This window comes from Colias eurytheme, chromosome 25 (genome assembly GCF_061535395.1).
Source record: "Colias eurytheme isolate Ceu_HAF_F1 chromosome 25, ilColEury1 Martin Lab GWU primary, whole genome shotgun sequence".
Classification (NCBI taxonomy): Eukaryota; Metazoa; Arthropoda; class Insecta; order Lepidoptera; family Pieridae; genus Colias; species Colias eurytheme.
Window position 1 is genome coordinate 8,403,555 of NC_143004.1, and position 20,438 is coordinate 8,423,992.

Here is a 20,438-nt window from a genome sequence, read left to right on the forward strand (position 1 = left end):
TCTCCCCCCACTCACCATCGAGTAGATCCTTCCTCACGGCTAGCACGAGCTGGTACCTGGTGAGTTCCTCCTGTAGCTGCGCCGGCTCCGGCGGGTAGAACTTTACCGCGAAACGCACGTACCACGGCTCGTCTGGAATAGATATTATCGAGGGTAATCTATTGTAATCATAACATCTATATAATTTGTAACTACATTCTTGCAAATGAATGTAATTTGAATTTTGAAGTTGCTGATATAGTCGAACAAGTCGTGAAGAAATTTTAGTTTTTTCATGTAGCGCCATCAGATCCTAAATATATGTCGGAGATCCCCCCCCTGATTACCGAACGCAAGCGCATGACTCACGTAGTGCACTTGGACATGGCCGTGGTAGCGGACGGGCATTCAAGTGTTGGAGCTCGTGCCGAGCGGACTTGTCTGTTCGAGTCTATATCAGTCTCTATATTAGTTTGAGTTTAGATTTGCTATACAAAGTATTCATTTCAGTTCATTAGTGATTGTCAGTGTTAGATTCCGTTTATGTCTTTTGATGCTCGAAGTTACCCAAGACGCCCACTGTAGAGGATATAACCAGCCCACATAGTTTATAAATCCAGCCGTCGACGATATCAGAAGCGGGATTGCTTTGAGCACAAAGAATAAACGTGATTTTTACAATCGTCATGTGGTAATGTAGACGTGTTATAAAATTATTTTGGAGGTGCAAATAGTATCATGCGACGTTTAATTGTAGCCATAAGAAAACCGGTGAGTGCTTACAACATACAACAAGTGGAACAATAACGTGCGTGATGTATTGCCATTGTCCGTTGATCTGTGTTTTAAAAAAAGCCGTTAAAGTTATTATTTGTTACTATTTGCTATTTATGATGCGTTAAAGTGCTTTGCAGTGTCTATCATGTCTCTTAATTTATTTTCTGGTAGCAGGGGAGACAGTAAGGAGAATTGTTACCGTATTTTGTAGCGTAATGTGACTATGTTGAGCCCGATGCGGCTGCAGGCTGCTTGAGTTAACTTGCAGGGTGGCGAGCCAAGCGACGTGAGTGCCTGTAGGTGTGTGTCGTCGGGTTGTGTGCGTCAGTGGCTTCTTGGCGATATGTGAGCGTAAAGGAAGTTGCCACTTCAACCGTGTTGTCGCGTGTTTCACGGTTTGACAAGCGTTTGCAGCGTATGGCCCTTGCTACTACTGAGATTGTTGCCGAGGATTGCTGCAGCGAGAGCTCAGGGCAGCCGTCTTTATGCGGTGAAGGGCTCCACAAATTAGTGACATTTACAGGACAAGTGCGAGGCGTAACAGGGCTGCTTCGCTGACTGTGTGCTATCAATAAGTTTGTAGGAGACCTGCGTGTGAATGCCATTCGCAGACAGCAGATGGAGGGCGCGCGACGGATCAGCAGGCCTCTTAGTGCAGGGTTTAACCATCGCGAGTCATTTGTTTCATGTGTGGCGTGTCTGGCCACTTTGCATCGGAGTGCACGGGCGGATAAGGTGCTAATGATTGCACTAGGCATAGAATCACCGAAAACCAGCAGGTCAGGTACATCCACGTTGCATGGGCGCAATCATTGAGTCAACACGTGCCGTGTGGCAAACTTATGGACAACTGTGAGTCATACATGTTAGGTTTTGTTTTTTGGTACTGAGTGTATCCTTATCAGAGATATAATTGCTAGTAGCAAATTGACTAGTAAGTGCTTTTAATAATAACATTAATTTCAAAATAGTCTGTTAACATATTGTAGACAGATCATAACAAGGTTTATGGCAAGTTACAATGGGTGATTACTTTTTAGTAATTCTAATTTGTGTTGTGCCTAATCATTATTATGATAGCGATGCTAGCTTATTAGGTTGAGAAATTAAACACAAAGTTTACATGTGTGATATTATTCTAATGTGTTATTTTATTGCGTAATAATGTTCTGTTTGTAACAAGTCTGATACGACAAATTGTTTTGATTTTTATCACGCTTACATTGGCTTCCTTTATTGTTCGTATGTAACGAACTCGATTTTAAACTACCTACTTTAATTAGACAGATTTAGTTCACACTGTGTACATTTACTAAGGAATAGTGACAATATAATAATTTCATCTTATTGAAGCGTGTTGCTTGGTTAATTACGTTTCTCTATTATACACGGCCGTACCGATAGAAGAAAGATACCTAGCGGTTTTGGTAGGCTTACTTAGGGACATAAGTCCAACATGCAGAGATGTGAATTTCAATTAGAGAATTTCAATGTGTTGTGTTTTAGTGTATTATTGGCACTTATTTACCATCTGAGTTACAGCTGTTGAAATGTGTCTGTTCTAAGGAGTTTTGTGCGTTGAACGAGCAGCAGGTTGCGTAAAAAAGTCAATGAGTTTTTAACAGCTGGTTTAGTGAAACCAAGTAGATATCTGGTTAGCTTCTGACGTGGAACAAGGTACAGTGCGCATCCAGATTGTAGTGGGGAGTGGAGCGGATGCTTTGAGGAAGGTAGTATCTTCTTTCAACCTATCCAAATGTGAGTTTTGAAAGCGAAGTGTTGAATACTTAGGGTTTGTCATTAAGGATGGTAAAGTACAATTACATAGCTTATACAGCTTCTTAGTTCTGTTAGTTTATTAACAGTTTTCTTGAGTTATATCACAATGTTTATGCTTACAAGTTAAAAGGGAAGTAAAATTGATTAGTGATTACTCATCATCACATGAGCTAATCAGTCGAACGTTTATTAGTCTTTTAACATCACAGCCTATTCTTATGGTGTATGACCTCTGCAGTTCACATAGATCCAAGCGCGGATGGATGTGGTACTGAACTGATACGGAAACATGACGGTTAGTAGCATCCAGTTGCTTACTACAGACGTAGAACCGCCTTAGAGACCAGGTTTTACTCCCATGCACACGAGACCGCAGTTTAAGTTGCAGCAGCATAGCAGTGGTTAATGCAGTTATGCACTTCAGGTATTATTTTGCAGGAATGCAAGTTTGCAGTGGTGACTGATTGCAATTCGGTGGGAGCCGTTTAGTAAAAAGCAGAGTAGTGTCTTCACGTGTTCACAGATAGAGAGGGTCTGTCTCCAGTCTATCGACTCTAATGTCATTCATGACAGAGATAAAGGGAGCTAGTATAAAGGATGTTGGTTGCCTTTCGACTTTCGCGCAATGCACATTCGCTGTCACAGTATGTATTTCGATTATTGCAAATTATGTGGGGCAGAATCGAGTCAACCTAGTTGAGCTTTCCGTTGACTGGCTGCCAGGACCAAGAGAGGCATTTGGACATGCAGAATGAGTTGTTACTTGTTGATGTCTGGAAGACATATGCGGTAAGGTTGCAAATTATTTGTCAAGGTGCAGATAAAATGGTAAAAGATCAGTGGTACATAATATCCACGATTTAGTCATGCAACTGGGCGTTCATGTCTAAGTTCGTGCGTAAGTTCGTTATCAACTTTATCACTTGCTAAATCTCTAAGCCTAGCTCGGGCAGAATTCAAGCAAAACTCTTAAGTTAGTATTTCGTGCTCATTGATGCTACAGGGGAACTTAGAGGGAAGAATGATGTTAAGGAGTATGTTTTAGTCTAATTGATACTTTCATCCGATATGTTTTGCTCTATTACTTTAAAAATGTGTAGAGTGGTTTAGTAGTAGTAGAAGTAGTATAATGGCACTAGAGTCCAGTGTTAATTTGTTTTGATAACTAGCCAGTACGATTGATAATCGGGCAGTTGCTTAGAAAGTAAATGTTTTCTTAGTTATTTTGTAAAAAAATAATAAAGTTACGTTAGATATAGTCCCTACCGGGGGTAGTCGTGCTAATGGTCAGGTAGATAGTGACGAGTACGCTGAAAACGTGTGCTCATGGCAGTCATCATTCATCATCGTCATCGATATAGTCCACTACTGGACATGGCGTCATCGTCAACATAATCAGCCTTTTGCAGTACACTGCTGGACATGGAAGTCATCATCATCGTCATCGTCAACATCATCTGCCTTTCGTAGTCACTGCTGAACATGGAAGTCGTCATCGTCATCATCATCAACATCATGAGCCTTTGGTTGTTCACTGCTAGACATAGCAGTAGAGTCTAGCAAACATCGATATTGTCAAGATACGTTAGGTGACGTATGACTGGCAATGAACTTCGCTATAAACCGTGTTACAAAAGCTAGATAGCTGATAGAGCTATTATTTGTTAAAGGAGACTTTGGGGTTAATGTCTGTAATTGATAATGAAGTCGATCAAGTTATGATAAAAGTAAAGCTTCTCTGAATGGAAATTTAATATTGGTGATAATCTTCTTTTCGAAATTGAGGAAATAAATCAAAGCAAGCTTGAATTGAAGTTCAAGGGTACGCTTAAAATTGTTGAGGTATAATGATAGTTACCACTTCAAATCATTAAATTCCAAAACCCTCACAACAGAGTCAGGAAAATATCCGACCATGAGGTTGTAATAGTAGCTAGTAGTGGTAGTAGTTAAAATGACGTAAGAGCTTTGTGAAAAAGGGGAGATGTAAAATGCTTTATCTGGATTTTATAATGCATTGTAGTGCCGTTTGTTGAGTGCTGTGGTTGAGTGGTAGCAGATGCAGTTGCCATTTGTCTCTTGTCTTGTTTTTCGTTACGTTGGTGCGTTAACGAGAAATGTCGTTGTAGCGACGGGCTATCTTTGCTTTCGTTGGTGCAAAAGCGAGATGAGTCGTTGTAGCGACGACCTTTTGAGATATCCTTGTTTTCGTTGTTGCGAACGCGAGATGAGTCGTTGTAGCGACGTTATTCAATGTTGGCCTCATTTCGTTGGTGCGAAATTGTGGTGTGTCGTTGTAGCGACGATGGTCCGTGCTTTATTTATTTCGTTGGTGCGAAATAGCGGTGAGTCATTGTATTAACATTATTCAGTGTTGTGTTCGTTTCGTTGGTGCGAAATCGACATGAGTCGTTGGTGCGACGTTATTCAGAGCTATTATGTTTCGTAGGTGCGAAATCGAGGAGAGCTGTTGGTGCAGCGCTGATTGATCAATAATGATTATTGTTTGTTTTAGTGACGACCTAAAATGGTTGACAAGAATCAGTATGGCCGAGCAGGATACTGTGAGTACGTAGTCTTTGCAGAGACCTCACACGAGGACGTGTGATCGTCAGAGATGGCCGTGTCGGAGATCCCCCCCCTGATTACCGAACGCAAGCGCATGACTCACGTAGTGCACTTGGACATGGCCGTGGTAGCGGACGGGCATTCAAGTGTTGGAGCTCGTGCCGAGCGGACTTGTCTGTTCGAGTCTATATCAGTCTCTATATTAGTTTGAGTTTAGATTTGCTATACAAAGTATTCATTTCAGTTCATTAGTGATTGTCAGTGTTAGATTCCGTTTATGTCTTTTGATGCTCGAAGTTACCCAAGACGCCCACTGTAGAGGATATAACCAGCCCACATAGTTTATAAATCCAGCCGTCGACGATATATATAAATTTTTCAATTGTGTATGAGAAATCATATTTTCAAAGCTATTCCCTAAGAAATAATATATATATATATATATTTATAAGCAAAAATATCGATACCATACACCGTGAAAAAACTCCTGTTTAATTATCAATGCGTCGTCAAAAATTACGACATTATACGAAAAATGCTTATCTTGTTTCTATGAGCATCTCACAGGTTTGAATGTAAATATATGTTTTGCAACAACACGAGGGCGTAACTAACCTACACCGCTCCCTCAAACGGCGGCACTACTATTCGAGTTTAAAATTCAAAACACTAGAACGGCGGCACTAACTTAGACACACGACGGCGGCACTACACCGACAACTCCAACGGCGGCACTACACTGTTGTCTTCAACGGCCGCGGCGGCACAGCTTCAACTATGAAATCTGTTTATAAACATACGTTTTATCATCTTAGAGACGCGTTTCTCCGGGTCGATCCACGCCCTGGGGTCCCCTCGGTCTTCGAACAGCAGCCCAAAGTAGTCCTTCTCTTCGAGATTCAGTTCGGCGCAAACTTTCTCCTGGAGCTCGTGTCCTCGAATTTTTCTCTGTAAAGTAAAAATTGTTTCGATTATAGGTATAATAAGTTTATATTTTGTCTGTGTACCGTTTACAGAAATATTTTGTCTGAGTACCGATTTATCCGTACACAACCACGATTTTAGAAGTCGTGCCTGAAAAATGGAATTGAAAACTTTCCATCAATAAAATTGCAATAACCAATCAGTCAGTCAGTCAGTCAGTCAGTCATACTCACATCCACATCCAGCGCCATCACGGAGCCGTCCAGCAGCTCCACGTTTACCCGCGCGAGGTTGCCGCGCCGCTTCGGCGACTCCTTGTCCTTCGGCTTCTTGTCATCCTTGCCATCCTTGGCGTCTTTGCCATCCTTCGCCACGCCCTCCGGCATTGTGCCGCTCTTCCTTCAACACCTGGAAAGATACAAAGTTAACGGTTAAAATAGGGATGACAATTTTACAATTAACAAACATTCTGAATTTTGGCTTAAATTGCTTTTTTTAAACAGACTTAAATATGATTGTTTGATTACGATGAATGAGTAATAATCCTTCCGAATTCAAATAACATATCGTTTTACCTCCCCAAATAATATACTGCGTATTTTTAATTCGACGTAACAAAGCTAGATTTAGGAATATTTTGCATGGTACAAGACCAAATATTAATAAAAAAAACTTGTACTGAATGTTTAGTTATGTCAAAACATCATCAAGGAATATAATATTATGTAAGATGACACGCACGACAAGTTAACCAATTTGGTTTTGAACAGGAAATCTGACAAAGGAAAGACATAAAGACAGGCATTTCCTGTATATTATCACTCTTTATCCTCATATATTAACGATGAAAAAATAATAACAATGTAGTGTTATGTATTCGAAAATTTATTTGAAGAAATGAGCATTTCAAGTTTATGAAAAGTCTGAAAGCGCAAAAATTGTCCCTCTATCTATTTATGCAACTTTTAGACTATACGGCTACACTAATTTTAACAAAATTATCGATTTTCCTTTAAATAATTTGCAATGGTACATTTGCTATCCTAATTCCCAACCAAAGTAAATGTCCCATCAACTCCCACATCTTTATTCACAAACATAATTATTAAATTAATTATTAAAACAAACATAGAAAATTATCATGTCATGAACGGTAGGTAAATAACCACTTTGTAAATACCGTTATTTGATTTGTTGTGTCTAAACTTGTTAACGAGCAATTATTTAATTCGAGACGTTCAATTAAATGCGTATACAGTATAATTTACGTATGTGGTTGAATAAAAGTTAATAACGGTTTATAATTATTATTGGCCTAATTAATAATTAGGCACCGTAATGATTTTTGTAAAAGAGCTTTATCTATACATATAATAAAATCGTAGGAAAGTCAAAACTGTACATTGAATATTTTTTTAAAAGAATACATAATCCATGATCTATAATCGATATAGAAGCCAAAAATATAGTTTTTAGAATTTTTGTCTGTTTGTCTGTTTGTCTGTTTGTCTGTTTGTCTGTATGTTTGTCCGAGCTAATCTCGAAAAGTACTGCATAGATTGACTTCAAATTTTGCATGAATATTACTAACAGGTCGTGTGAGGTTTTTTTAAACATATTATCATGCTATCACCTCCGGGGGAGGAGCTGTGAACCTTTACTTTTCTTACGTATTCCGTGTACTACGACAGCGTACAATCTAAAGACTCATGTTTAAATGTTGTTTTTGAGTAAGCCATGCTATTATCTAGCTTTACACTATAAAAACTACGTCATTTACGTAATTTGGGCAGAGAAACTGTTTAATGAATCTTAGTACTATAAAGACAAATTTGATTCAGCGCCATCTATGAGATTTCGTAAAAATCAAATCAATTTACATGTTAACACTACTGAACACAATGTTAAAAATTAATAATTTAAATATAATTATGTTATTTATTTATTTAACTCTTTAACCCATAATAAATCTTCCCTTCCCTATAAGGTGCGCTTATATAATTCGTGTGAATGTGAGGGTAGATGTATATTATTTTAAGTCAAACTAGACACCATTACAGTTAATCTAATATTGATTGTGTTCATTGGTTACATTTTTAAAAATCTTCGTGTTTTAATAATTCGATCACGAGGCGGGACTCTAATACAAAAAGGTTAGTTCGTTGATAATAAATTATTCCTTCATCATTTACATGTTGTTAGTAAAAATATACTTTGACTGTTAATACTTTTGTTCAGTATTTATCTGTATGATTATTGCTTGGTAATTAATATATTTTCATGTCGTATACCTAATTATAAACATAAGTGTGATGTGAAACTAGCTGGATTTATTTTTACACACTCACAGTCTTATATTTTGTGTTAATGTTAAAATAGTATTAATAGTGTAAATCATAATATTTTTTCAAAGTTAAAAATATTTCCTTTTTTCTGATGGTGTTGCCATCGAATTAAACCGCGCTGTCGTTTCGTTCACAAAAAGTCATGTTATTAGGACCGAATATGTAGCCGCCTCAACTTACGGAAACGAGAGTAACCTGCGTTGTCTGTTAGTTATTATATAGTCGAATTTAACGTTACATGGAAATTGGAATCTAAATATATGTATTCCTACTTATATTAAATCTGTAGAGGTCAATTCTGCACATGAAATATATTTCCTAAATAACTATCACGAGGTGATTAGAGATCGACATCGACGTCAAAAATGTTTGTCCGTCTGTCTGTCTGTATAACCGTTATAGAAACAAAAACTACTCGACGGATTTAAACGAAACTTGGTACAATTATTTTTCATATTCGTGAGCAGAGCAGCAACTCCATTTTTAAGCTTTCGTCGCGTGTGCGTTCTTAATGCGTGTATCTTAATGGTTAAAGCTACACAGAAATCAAGTATGAAAGAAATGTTCTCCATATTATATAAAAAATATCTCCCGACATCATAAATGTCTATCTTTTATGGTTGAGCTTAGGAGTTCAAAGCTTTCTGATTATATTTGTCTACTAGCTGTCCCCGCGACTTCGTTCGCGTGGAATAGTGACTATGGGACCTATGACCATGGGCTCAGGGTGGGGCAACAATAAAAAATCATTTTTATTTTCATGCTCCCACTCCCGCGCCCACTCGCACTCCCACGCCATATGCCACGTTCAGTCCCAATCCCACGCCCACGCCCACTCCCCTTCACAATTAGTACCTACCAGATCAAAGCCAGGGTAAGCGCCCCACCCAGCCCCACCGTGGCTACGCCCATGCTGAATTACTACTTAACATATCTACAATTATTGAGTAAATACGTACAACCATACTGTACTGTTGTACTACCATAAATAATTAAAAGAATTGTTATTAAAATTTCTTACTAAACTGAGCTAAAAAACTTACGTACCAAATTATTAAAGAAAATCAAGAAATGAAATGCCTAACCTATACCAAATAGTTACTACATATTGTAATTAAAAATTATGATTAGTATATAATATCGAAAATCAAAAAAGAAATGCCTAACTAATTCTACGTAAAATTTCTTTTAAATTATGTCATATTATTTTTTAGGAACCAGGGGGGGGGGAGAGGAGCAAATTCTATTTCCTTCCTTTCTTAAACGGATGTTTTTAATAATCTATGGTGTAGCCAGTAGCCACTGATCAGCTTAATCGATACTCAGTTTTTATCAAATCCAGAAACAAATCCAAATTAGATCTTTCCTGTCTCACGCACGTAACTAAAGGCTGAAGAGAGAGAGAGCACGTAACTAAACCGTTTAGACGAAGAAAAGTGTATAGAAAAAGGAATAAATAATTTCATAAACTTCCCGACGATCTTTAAAAATAAATTATAACTTTCATTTTTTTCATTCCCACTTTTACCCCTATGTAGGTATAATAAGTGGATGAACCAATTTTGATACACTTTATCTAAGAACCAGCGTCGGAAAATATTCTGCCTAACAAAAAAAAACGCATCTAATTCGGTTTACCTGTTAGCCAGCTACGGTGCCATAGACAGACACACACACACACACAGAAATACATAGCGGTCAAACACATAACACCAGTCTTTTTGCGTCGGGGGTTAAAAATATAATACGACATAATTTAAAGGACATTTTATGTGGAAAATTTACCTATACACCAGGGTAGATAATTTTTGAAACAAAAAAAAATCGCAGTAGGATGAAACCCATTAGAAAAGGATATGATAAAAATGTAAGGAAAAATAAATTACGGTCAATCGGAGTTCGGGAAGTGGGAGGGGGGGAGCTTTTAAGAGAAATAAATGGTTTCTCTCGATTTCTCGATAATAATAACACCTGCTAATTTTTTTCTACATATTTTAATTGTACAGACATCACTTTTCCACAATTTTATTATATGTATTGATGATGATGATTGAGATTATAACACTCTTAGTCCGTTTTAATTTTTATTCACCCGCATCAGTGCCACCTAAAAAATCTTTATATATCGAAATTCGAGCAAAGTTAAGAAAATGAGAAATAAGAGTTCTCAAGGATCGTTAGAGATAAGAGGCTTACTATTGACCGAAAACAACATGTGTTATGCCGAACCTGAAACCGCTTCACAACGAGAATTGCGGCTCACAGCTGACCGCGAACGGCATGTACTATCCTGTGAGACCGAAACCTTCACTGAGGGTATATATAACGTCTCACAGCTGATCGCAAATGGCATATTGTACTATCCCGTGAGACCGAAACCCTCACTGAGAGGGAATTACGTCTCACAGCTGATCACGATCGTCATATTTTATCTCGAGAATTCTGAAACTTTTACTCAATATGAAGACCGTTTGACAAATAATAGGGTGCACCATAATATTATTCGATCTCTCGAAGATGAACATGAGCATAAGCAATGACTAGAGTAGGGACGCGAATATTACCATTATTTGAGACAAGAACGATTAATAAGTTTGTTTAATGAAAGATTAAGAATTGAAACTATTGGTCTCTTTAAACGGACGAATAGCGAGAGGCCCGTCTTATTGCAGACAGATTTCGACATAGTCTTAATGACTTAGAGGTAAACATAGAAGATCAATCTACAAATTCGGTGGTGTGGTCCGACAAAATAATATAAAAGTGGGTTTGCTTATAACCTCACAATTGATTACAGATCATCTTCTGTATAGGCGATATTAACGTAGTATGTTCTTTTTGTAATGCTTTAAAGTGGAGTAAGGAGTCGGCTTTCGTTTGAAGATACGCCGGAACCTTTGAAATCACTACTTTTAAGTTTTAGAGGAACATGTGCAATCTAAACAGTTCTTAGACAATATTAGCTCTTATAGTATTGCGTTTTAAATGATCCTTTGGTGCTCAACAATTATCAGATGCTCCTTTCATTCTTACTTTTAAGATACAAGGTCAAGTTTATCATTTGATAGGATCCCTTTTGCCTGAAGGCCAACCTAAGTTTCTTTAAATATATTTTGTATTCGACTACGACGAATAATCGAATACAAGAAATCAATATTTCTCGAATTTAAAACTGAACTCATTTCACAATTTTAGAACATGTTAATTCATCAGGTTAATCCGTATATATGCGTTTTAAATCGACATTAGAAGCTTTTCCTCAAAATGGTGATATTAATATAAAATTGGTATAAATGCCGATAGACGGAAGTCTATCAGCACTCAGGAATTCCCTGAGCGTGTTATAACGCCCAGGCCGCAGTATTACAATTTTTCCTACAGTAGGGCGACGAATGTATTTTCGCATAGCAACGGAGGGGAACTCGTGGGGGGTAAAGTGACGCGGGCCACGTACCACAAACATGTTTAGTTTGTGGTACCGAGCGCGAAAGAAAGTCATCGTGTTTTTAGTAAAGTTACTATGTAAACTAACGTAATTTATTACTTAGGTACATATTCTATAATGGTGCGCTCAAACTGTTAATCTACATTTAATTTAGATTATTATTTTAATTGCTAAGAAATGTAGAATTTAAATCACATTCATTCATGTTTTCCTCAGATATTCGATGTCTATGATTTTCGATGATTTTAAGATTTTCTTATCAGAGTATTCAATTTTAATGTAGTTAAATTGTATAAGAGACAATTAAGAACATTCAAAAATAAAGTGTCACGTATTTTTTTTAAACGACGAATGACGAAAAACGACCGAATCGCGGACGAAGTCGCGGGCAACAGCTAGTTTATAATGTAACAAATAAATAAAGCTAATATTTGACGAAAAAAAAATCTTAACACACCCTTGATTTTATCGAAGTTCCGAAGAACAATAGAATCTGCGACTTTCAATGGTGATACAACATTATCTTTCAATTACAATCAACATAACACCACTAGAACCGTTTACCCGTTAACGTTCCTCATTAAATCCATACTAATATTATAAATGCGAAAGTAACTCTGTCTGTCTGTCTGTTACTCAATCACGCCTTAACTACTGAACCAATTTGCATGAAATTTGGTATGGAGATATTTTGATACCCGAGAAAGGACATAGGCTACCTTTTATTGCAAAATATGTACCACGGGCAAAGCCGGGGCGGACCACTAGTAATGTAATAAACAACAAAAAAAAAACAACAAAAGTTAAAGGTGAACAACAAATCAACTACCAAATTATAGATAATACAGAACAATTCACACATTCAAGCTCAGAATAACAAAATTCCAGTGCTCATATCTAATAAACATTGCAATTTAATGTACCTTTAATACACTCCAAGTCTCCAAGCAAAGTGTCGTACGTGACCGACAATAAATAAACCAATAAATTGATTACACACATTACATGAGCCATTGTGTTCCTATTTGGGACCATCACTCGAAAGAATATGAATGACAATAGGCTCTGTACGGCCTAATCTATTGTTAGCATGCTACATGTTAACATTTAATTATGCCTTCAGTTATTATAACATTTATCTTCTAATATATAAAATTCTCGTGTCTCAAAGTTAGTTACCATACTCCTCCGAAACTGCTGAACCGATCTCATGAAATTTTGTGTGCATATCGGGTAGATCTGAGAATCGGACATCTTTTTTTATGCACCTAAGATATCAAAGGTAAGGCAGAGCAACGTTTGCTGCAGCTAGTAAGCTATAAAAATCTGAAGAGACGGAGATTTTACAACTTTTGTCAATTGCTGAATTAAACCATTCATAATGTAGGTAAGTAGAGAACATCTGGAATAAATATTACACAAAGGAATAAAACGAAATGTAATATGTTGGAATGGGAAAGTGATCCGTAGGGAATGATCTGAGTAAATAATATCCAGGACCAATATCCCGGGTAACACAAGTAATTCTATACGAAAAGGAACGTATAAACGAACCAGGAAATACAAAATATAATATATAGAGTGTATAAGCTATCGTTACAGGTAATTTCATAATTCGTGATAATGGTTTCAAAAGAAATGTAGCTGAGGACACAGACATCTGATAAAATTTCATGTGAATCTATTTTAGGATCTTTAAAGCAATTGATAAAGACTTTTATTAAGAAAAATTGTGCAAAATTGGCGAATCAATTACTGGTAGTTAATAGTAGTTAACTTTATTATCGCAATCAGTTACCACGTGACTCACTACATATTTATCACTACTCACTACTCACTACGTATTATCTATGTATATTGTTTTCATTCAACATTTTGATTCATTGAACATCTTCACATTGCCGAAGTCAAGTGGTTTAGCTTTTAGCCCTCTTGAATGAGCAAGTAATTCATAATTTGTTGTCTAGCGATTTTGTGTTTGATTTTACGTAAGTGTTTTTCATTCAGAAATATACCACGGTCTCTGAAAATATTAAAATAAATGTCGATTTAAACCCGCCTTTCATATTTTTAGTTTCTTTTACTGCAAACATGAAACGTTCATTGAATTTTATGCTAATTAGTGACTGAATGAATAAGATAATTTTGAATACGATAGTCATAAAAGAGATCATCGTTTTTATTGAAGTTTTTTTTTTATACTTATAAACATCAACAATATTACGAACACTTACAATGATGAGTATAAGAGTATTTTAAGTTTTAATTAGTACCTACCAACATACTTTTAGTCACATCATTTTACTAAAAATTATCCTTTATCCCTTCTGTCACCAAAAAGGGCAATTCTCATGCTCCCTACGTACCTTAAAACCCACTCGTTCTAAACATTATGGTATGTGACCTCATGGCATTGGCAAGACGTGGCCTTAATAGACCAATTGACCGGCGACACCAGCCACGTCATCTTTTATTTCAGCAACATATAAACTACTTTAAATTTTAACGGATTTATATCCCTATTGATATGAAGTACCTTGTCATTTAGAGGGTCATCTTCTGACATGATGTCATATACTCCTATGCCATCAGTATCAGACTATTCAAAGATACTATAACAAATTGACAAAAAAATCAAAACCTGTAATTACGTCATTTCTTGACTTATGATAAAATGTACTGCTTCATGAAAGAGTACCTAAGAATTTTCTCCTCTTAATATTCTAATTGAAAGGAAAACTTCTAAAAGCTTCTCTGTAAAGTACCTACCTTTACATCTACCTTTGAGAGCGTATTCAATTACCGACTATTAGCAAAGTGCAGTAATTGACTTACTAGCCACATCGCCTCCGTTCAAGGCTTCCTTCAATGTTATTATTGATGAGAATTGATGAGCAAGATATTTTATAGATGACCCTATTCTCTATAGAATTATAAACGGACAAAATTCTAACCTTCTTTGAAACAACCAGTCCTTATTACTTCTCATATTTTTAAAAGGTCCACTTGATATATGCCTATAAATAAATTCTACAGCAGAAAAGTTCAAAATTTTTTGACTGTTTGTAAACTACAATCAACGCGAATGTAGGAACACACATCATTTCACATCATCCAAACATCCAGATCAACATGACGCAATCTTGTCTACATTAACAGGATATTTCAAACAATAACCAGCCGAAATGTGGAATGCTCGATTGAGTTTCCTGCTTTAAACACTGACTGTGCTTCCGTTGCTTTTAGCGTGATGGACAAATTGCCATCTCAACTTGTTTATAATGTGATTTCCAATGAGTTTGATATGCAGATATAGATTAAAAGGGTTTGCGTAGAATCAACAAATAGTTTCAATGTTTGGTTGTGTAGCTTTGATATTAATGATTTCCTATTGAGATGAAGTATGGAAGGAAAGAGGTAAAGATAATTTATTAAATTGAAGTTATTTTAAGACTACTACATATTCACACATACCTTTAATTCAATGAACACACCTATCCCATTATCATATTACCACAGATATTACATCATGTTATTCTTGAGTATAACATGGTTTAACGGTAATGGAGTGTCTACGGGGATTAGGATCGAACTGTCCCTATTTTCACCTTTTTACCGTGTGGAATAATACAAGGAAATCTCGTGAAAGGGATTTCAGTACCTAACCGCTCTTTGGTTAATAAAGAGATATTCCATATATGTATTATGTATTAAAAATATAACATCTAGAGACTAGGTACTTAAATGAACACTTAAATGTAATACAATTTTGTATTCTAACAAAAAACGTATTCCTTATTTCCTAGCATAGTTTGAGCTAAAACTATTCAGATTTTCAAAGCAACAGCTTAAATATTAATTAGATGAATCATTGAAACAAATATAGAAATCGATCAATCGGATTTCCTTCCTGCTATAATGCAGATAGTCAATAAAATATGTAGGTTTATTGATACCACGAAGCTAATATAAGATGAACTATCAAATAATGAATCCAGACATGGGCGGTTGCCAGACTGCATCTAGGGTTTGATTTAATGTTCCTTTCGTGTCAATGATTTAAAGAAATTAATGTTTATCGTGAAAATGGTAGATAAGTAGGTATGTGTGTCTGTGTGAAATAAATAGTTAAATGATAATCATTTATTAACACAGCATATTTTTAATACTGTTAAACGTAAGTATGTAATCATTCTGTATATAAATTTGATTTGATTTTGATTTGATTTGATTTGATTTTGATACCCGAGAAAGGACATAGGCTACTTTTTATTGCGAAATATGTACCACGGGCGAAGCCGGGGCGGACCGCTAGTTTGTAATAAAATCTGCAACAGATAAACAATTGAACAAAATCTAAAAAATGAAGGCATGACGCAAAAGCTACAGGGTACCCGGAAATAAATGCATCATTTACAATGTATTTCCCGAGATCTACACACTTTAAAACTTAGCTGTAGCCTACATTTACTACATCAGATGAGATTGAACATTTTAAATATCTACCCGCATATACTGATTTAAAATCTAGTCCAAAATAAAATGCCACATAAAAATTCTCCCATCTCAATCCACAAACATAAACACTATATAAATGTTCACATGGCGAACTGCACAATGCGTTTCCGAGCGCAGTCAGGTGTGAAGCGTGTATAAAACGGTGGTGACGTCACACTATTGTTAAGGTGTAATCGTTCAGTTGAACAGTATATTGTGCTTTAATATTAACTAGCTGGACTAGGTACCTACTGCTGTTTAATTGGTTTTTATTATCTACTAGCGGTCCGCCCCGGCTTCGCCCGTGGTACATATTTACGTTTTCTCTACATAAAAACCATCCTCGTACTTCAAGGAATAAAGTAAAAAAAGAATTATCGACATCGGTTCAGCCTTTCTCGAGTTATGCGCTTACCAACACATTTTGCGATTCATTTTTATATATAAAGATAATAAAAAAAGGCATGCAGATGACTTGTTATGTTTAGTATTCATCTCCGCCCAAACCACAGAATAGTTAATAGTACAGGTACTGGAATAACGTAATCTCACTGAACGCTTTATTTATAGCCAAGTCAAACGCACGCTTTTTACATCCAAAAAGACAAATTGGCGATAATCCCTTGTACCTACTGTAAGCCAACTAAACGCATACTTTATAATATCGAACCAGAGCCATAGAGAAATTCAAACACACGGTTCGTCTCCAAAAAAAATTATATTAACCACAACACTCATCAGTCACTACAAATTCTACTAGCATTTCCAGCTCACAAGGCAAATAAACAAAAATCCTTACAATAATATAGAGTATAGACTACAGTTTACCAAACAGTTTGAAACATGCGACGATTACTCAAAGTAAATACCGTGAACCACAAAAATAATAAACAACCGACCACGTTATCTACGTCACAGGTAAAAAATCCAGGTCAATTGCTCGTATTACGATAATGGTATTACGCTAGTGCGTTCCTCCCTGGCTTCGTGCGTTTTGATAAAGTTAACTAACTTGTAACTGAAATGATACGAGGTGTTATCAGATTTTTTTATTTGTCTCTTCTGGTGTAGTTATTTATTATTATTTTGTCAGATGCCTTGATAAATCTATAGCATGTAAGGGAACTCTTTGAAGCTAGGCTAGGAGAAGTTTTTTATATATTTGCCTTAAAAAAGTACGTTACAAAATATGTCCACGTTCCAAATCATTAACCATATCTTCCCAATTCTTGTTGAAAAAATTCCGTGCTGAATCAATTACTTTTCACCATTTACAATATCAATAGAAAAGATCATAAATACATGTTTTAATCCCAGTAATGTAAATATGCAGATGATACAATAACTATGCGCGACGTACTTACACGAAGTAGTTGCAGTCATTGACATTACCACAATGCTTTTTGATCTGGAGCCGCGACTGTATAGCGAGCAATCAATACTATGGTACACCATTGTATTATTTTTTCATATGCGTATAAGTACAAACATTTTGAATGCGGAGCGTCTATCAAAATGTTTGATTATTCGTTTGAATGTTGGAAAAAGAATTACCTACCGTATGTCTAGATCATATCATACAGATTGAAGACGAGATATTACATTTTTATACCAAGCTTATTAGACGAAATATTAATAGTTATCAATGTGGCGCGTAAATCGCGTTTAAAATCCGTTTAAAAATTTATATCTGTTATTTATTTACGTGCTACCTATATCTTGTTTTTCAAATTGAATAGGCATTTAGACATAATAAAACATATACCATCTACATCTATACAATACTAAATCATACAAGGTCGTTATTTTAGTTTACTATGTAATAATATAACAACTAAATACCTACATATCGTAAACGCATCGTTGTCCATATACAATACTGAATACATCATAACTCATACGTCACTCCATTCATAGTGCATTATTATGATTTATTACTAAATGTACGTCTACTGTTTTACTGGCATTTAATAAGTTTAGATGTTTTTGTTTAATAATAAAATCACATTTTTACTGAGCTTATGTTTCAATATAACATCATAAGATATAATATGTTCTTTCATAATATTTGTTTATGATATATTATGAAAACCTTATTTGTTAGTATAACCTAATACGTAAGATTAGGATAAGATAATATTATGATCTTCACTTATAGCGAGACACGATTAGTACGAGCACAATATAATATGAGAATACAAAGTTCCTTTTTCAAGAATTTTGGTTCAATCAATACTTACTACTATAACCGATACCTAATAATTTTTATTGCTTGAGAGGTTGTAAATAAAATAATCAAATCACATCACACAAACAACATAATAACATTAGCATTGTCTTCAAGACATTTACTTTAAATAATAACATCACGATAGATACCTAGGTAACCTTTTCCGCCAAGTATGTCCTTCGTTTTTCCTCATCTAATACGAAACATAAATATTGTAAGAAAAATATCGCTCCCTATAATATGAAGAATAAATTGTATACGAAAGTTTGTTTACGCTTTCGTATAGGTACCTACTTGGGAATACTTTTATTGGAAAACAGACTGATTAAAAGAAAACAAATATAATAAGCTGTTTTCTTATACTAGACTAGATTAAATTGAATATCACAGTAATAACAACTCTAAATTATTTTAACTCATAGCATTTATTTCGCGTGGTGGTTATTGTTCATTGAAATTTATTAAAAACTAAAGATACGATTGATAGTTTAAAAACTAGCTTTTACTGATGTGTCCGAACAAAATCCAATTATAAATTTTGTACACATCGATAGGTATTGAAACCATGAAATAATCATAGAAATCGAAAAACAAACATTCAAACGAAGCGCTACATCATCGACTAACAGCATATTCTCAAAATATGACATCATAGGTATACCATACTTACACATAATATAATTATATTCTAAGCTCAGCTTCATAAACTGCCACATTAAAGTCTTTCCCATGTTTGCACCATCCAACACCATTCAAAAGGCATTCCTAATCAAAAGACAGCTGACGCTTACCTATAATACATAGGTACCTACTATGGTATACATGCATAATCCAAACTTGGATACAATACATGTTTTTTTTTTGTATTCTAATGCTGCACATTTCCATTGGAATCCGTAGGTAATGGAAGAATGTGAATATCAAACAATGCCCTTATTAATGTGATTTTTTACGCGTTATTTCCTTGAATTATTCACACTAAATACAACAAGAATATATTGATGTACCTATAACATTGTTTCATCATTTTTAATTTAAATACTATATTGTTAAATATGCAAGCAGGCTCTTCTTCCTTCTTCGAAGTCCTATTACATCAAAACTAAAGGATACTTTCCTGGCTTCCTATAAACCTTATCTTAACTTCTCCACATAATAATTAATAACTCACGACAGATAGACAGGCTCATTGATAACTGATACACTCATTCTTTAAGTAAGCAGTCACTACCAACCAAGTTATATTCAACATCACCACACAACGAAACAGAACATCCTAAATCTCAACCACCAATATACCTACAGCCTACATACATTACAAATCTCTCCAACCAATACGCCTACAGACAAATCTCAGCTGACGGATCGATGTCGCAGCATCAGACGGGCGACGTCTCGCAGTCGTCGTTATATATTCATGGCTCTACGGTTCGTGAGCACAAAAGCCTGCGGGAAGCAAGGCCGCAAGTCGCCACTTTGTAACGTGGCTGCGATTTGTTACTTTTTGCTATAGGAATTGTATGCAGAAAATGCAAATGATTAAAAATTCAGGAATTCTTTTTAGAATCCTTACAGATCGAACAAGTTAAAATACATTTACGGTGTAAATATAAACCAAATAAGATTTACTGTCAGTTTATTCACTATTGTGTTAAAATAAAAGCTTTTATTAAATTCTAATAAACAGGATTGTCTGCAAACAATATCCTGTATAACACACCTATCTTCAAAACGTACATTCGTTGTACGATTCCTAATTGTTTTAGTTCCTTTTCCATATTAAATCCTCCTAAAAAAGATCCTTATCATTCCAGATCATTTCATCTTCCTCTCCTGTCCCACCTGTCTCCACACACAAAGCTTCAACGAGCACATACCAACCCTGGCAACCAAA

General features: G+C 35.6%; 1 protein-coding gene across 1 annotated transcript in view; it reads right to left on the reverse strand.

The window, feature by feature from the left end:
• The window catches only part of LOC149897801 (protein 4.1 homolog), an 81,616-nt gene that overhangs the window by 26,473 nt on the left and 34,705 nt on the right, over positions 1–20,438 (reverse strand). The window contains exons 2-4 of the mRNA XM_090116223.1: positions 6,261–6,435; positions 5,904–6,051; positions 16–132 (exon numbers count right to left, since the gene is read on the reverse strand). Coding sequence (XP_089972349.1) covers positions 16–132; positions 5,904–6,051; positions 6,261–6,413 — 418 coding nt within the window. The 5' untranslated portion in view covers positions 6,414–6,435. The remainder of the gene's footprint in view (positions 1–15; positions 133–5,903; positions 6,052–6,260; positions 6,436–20,438) is intronic.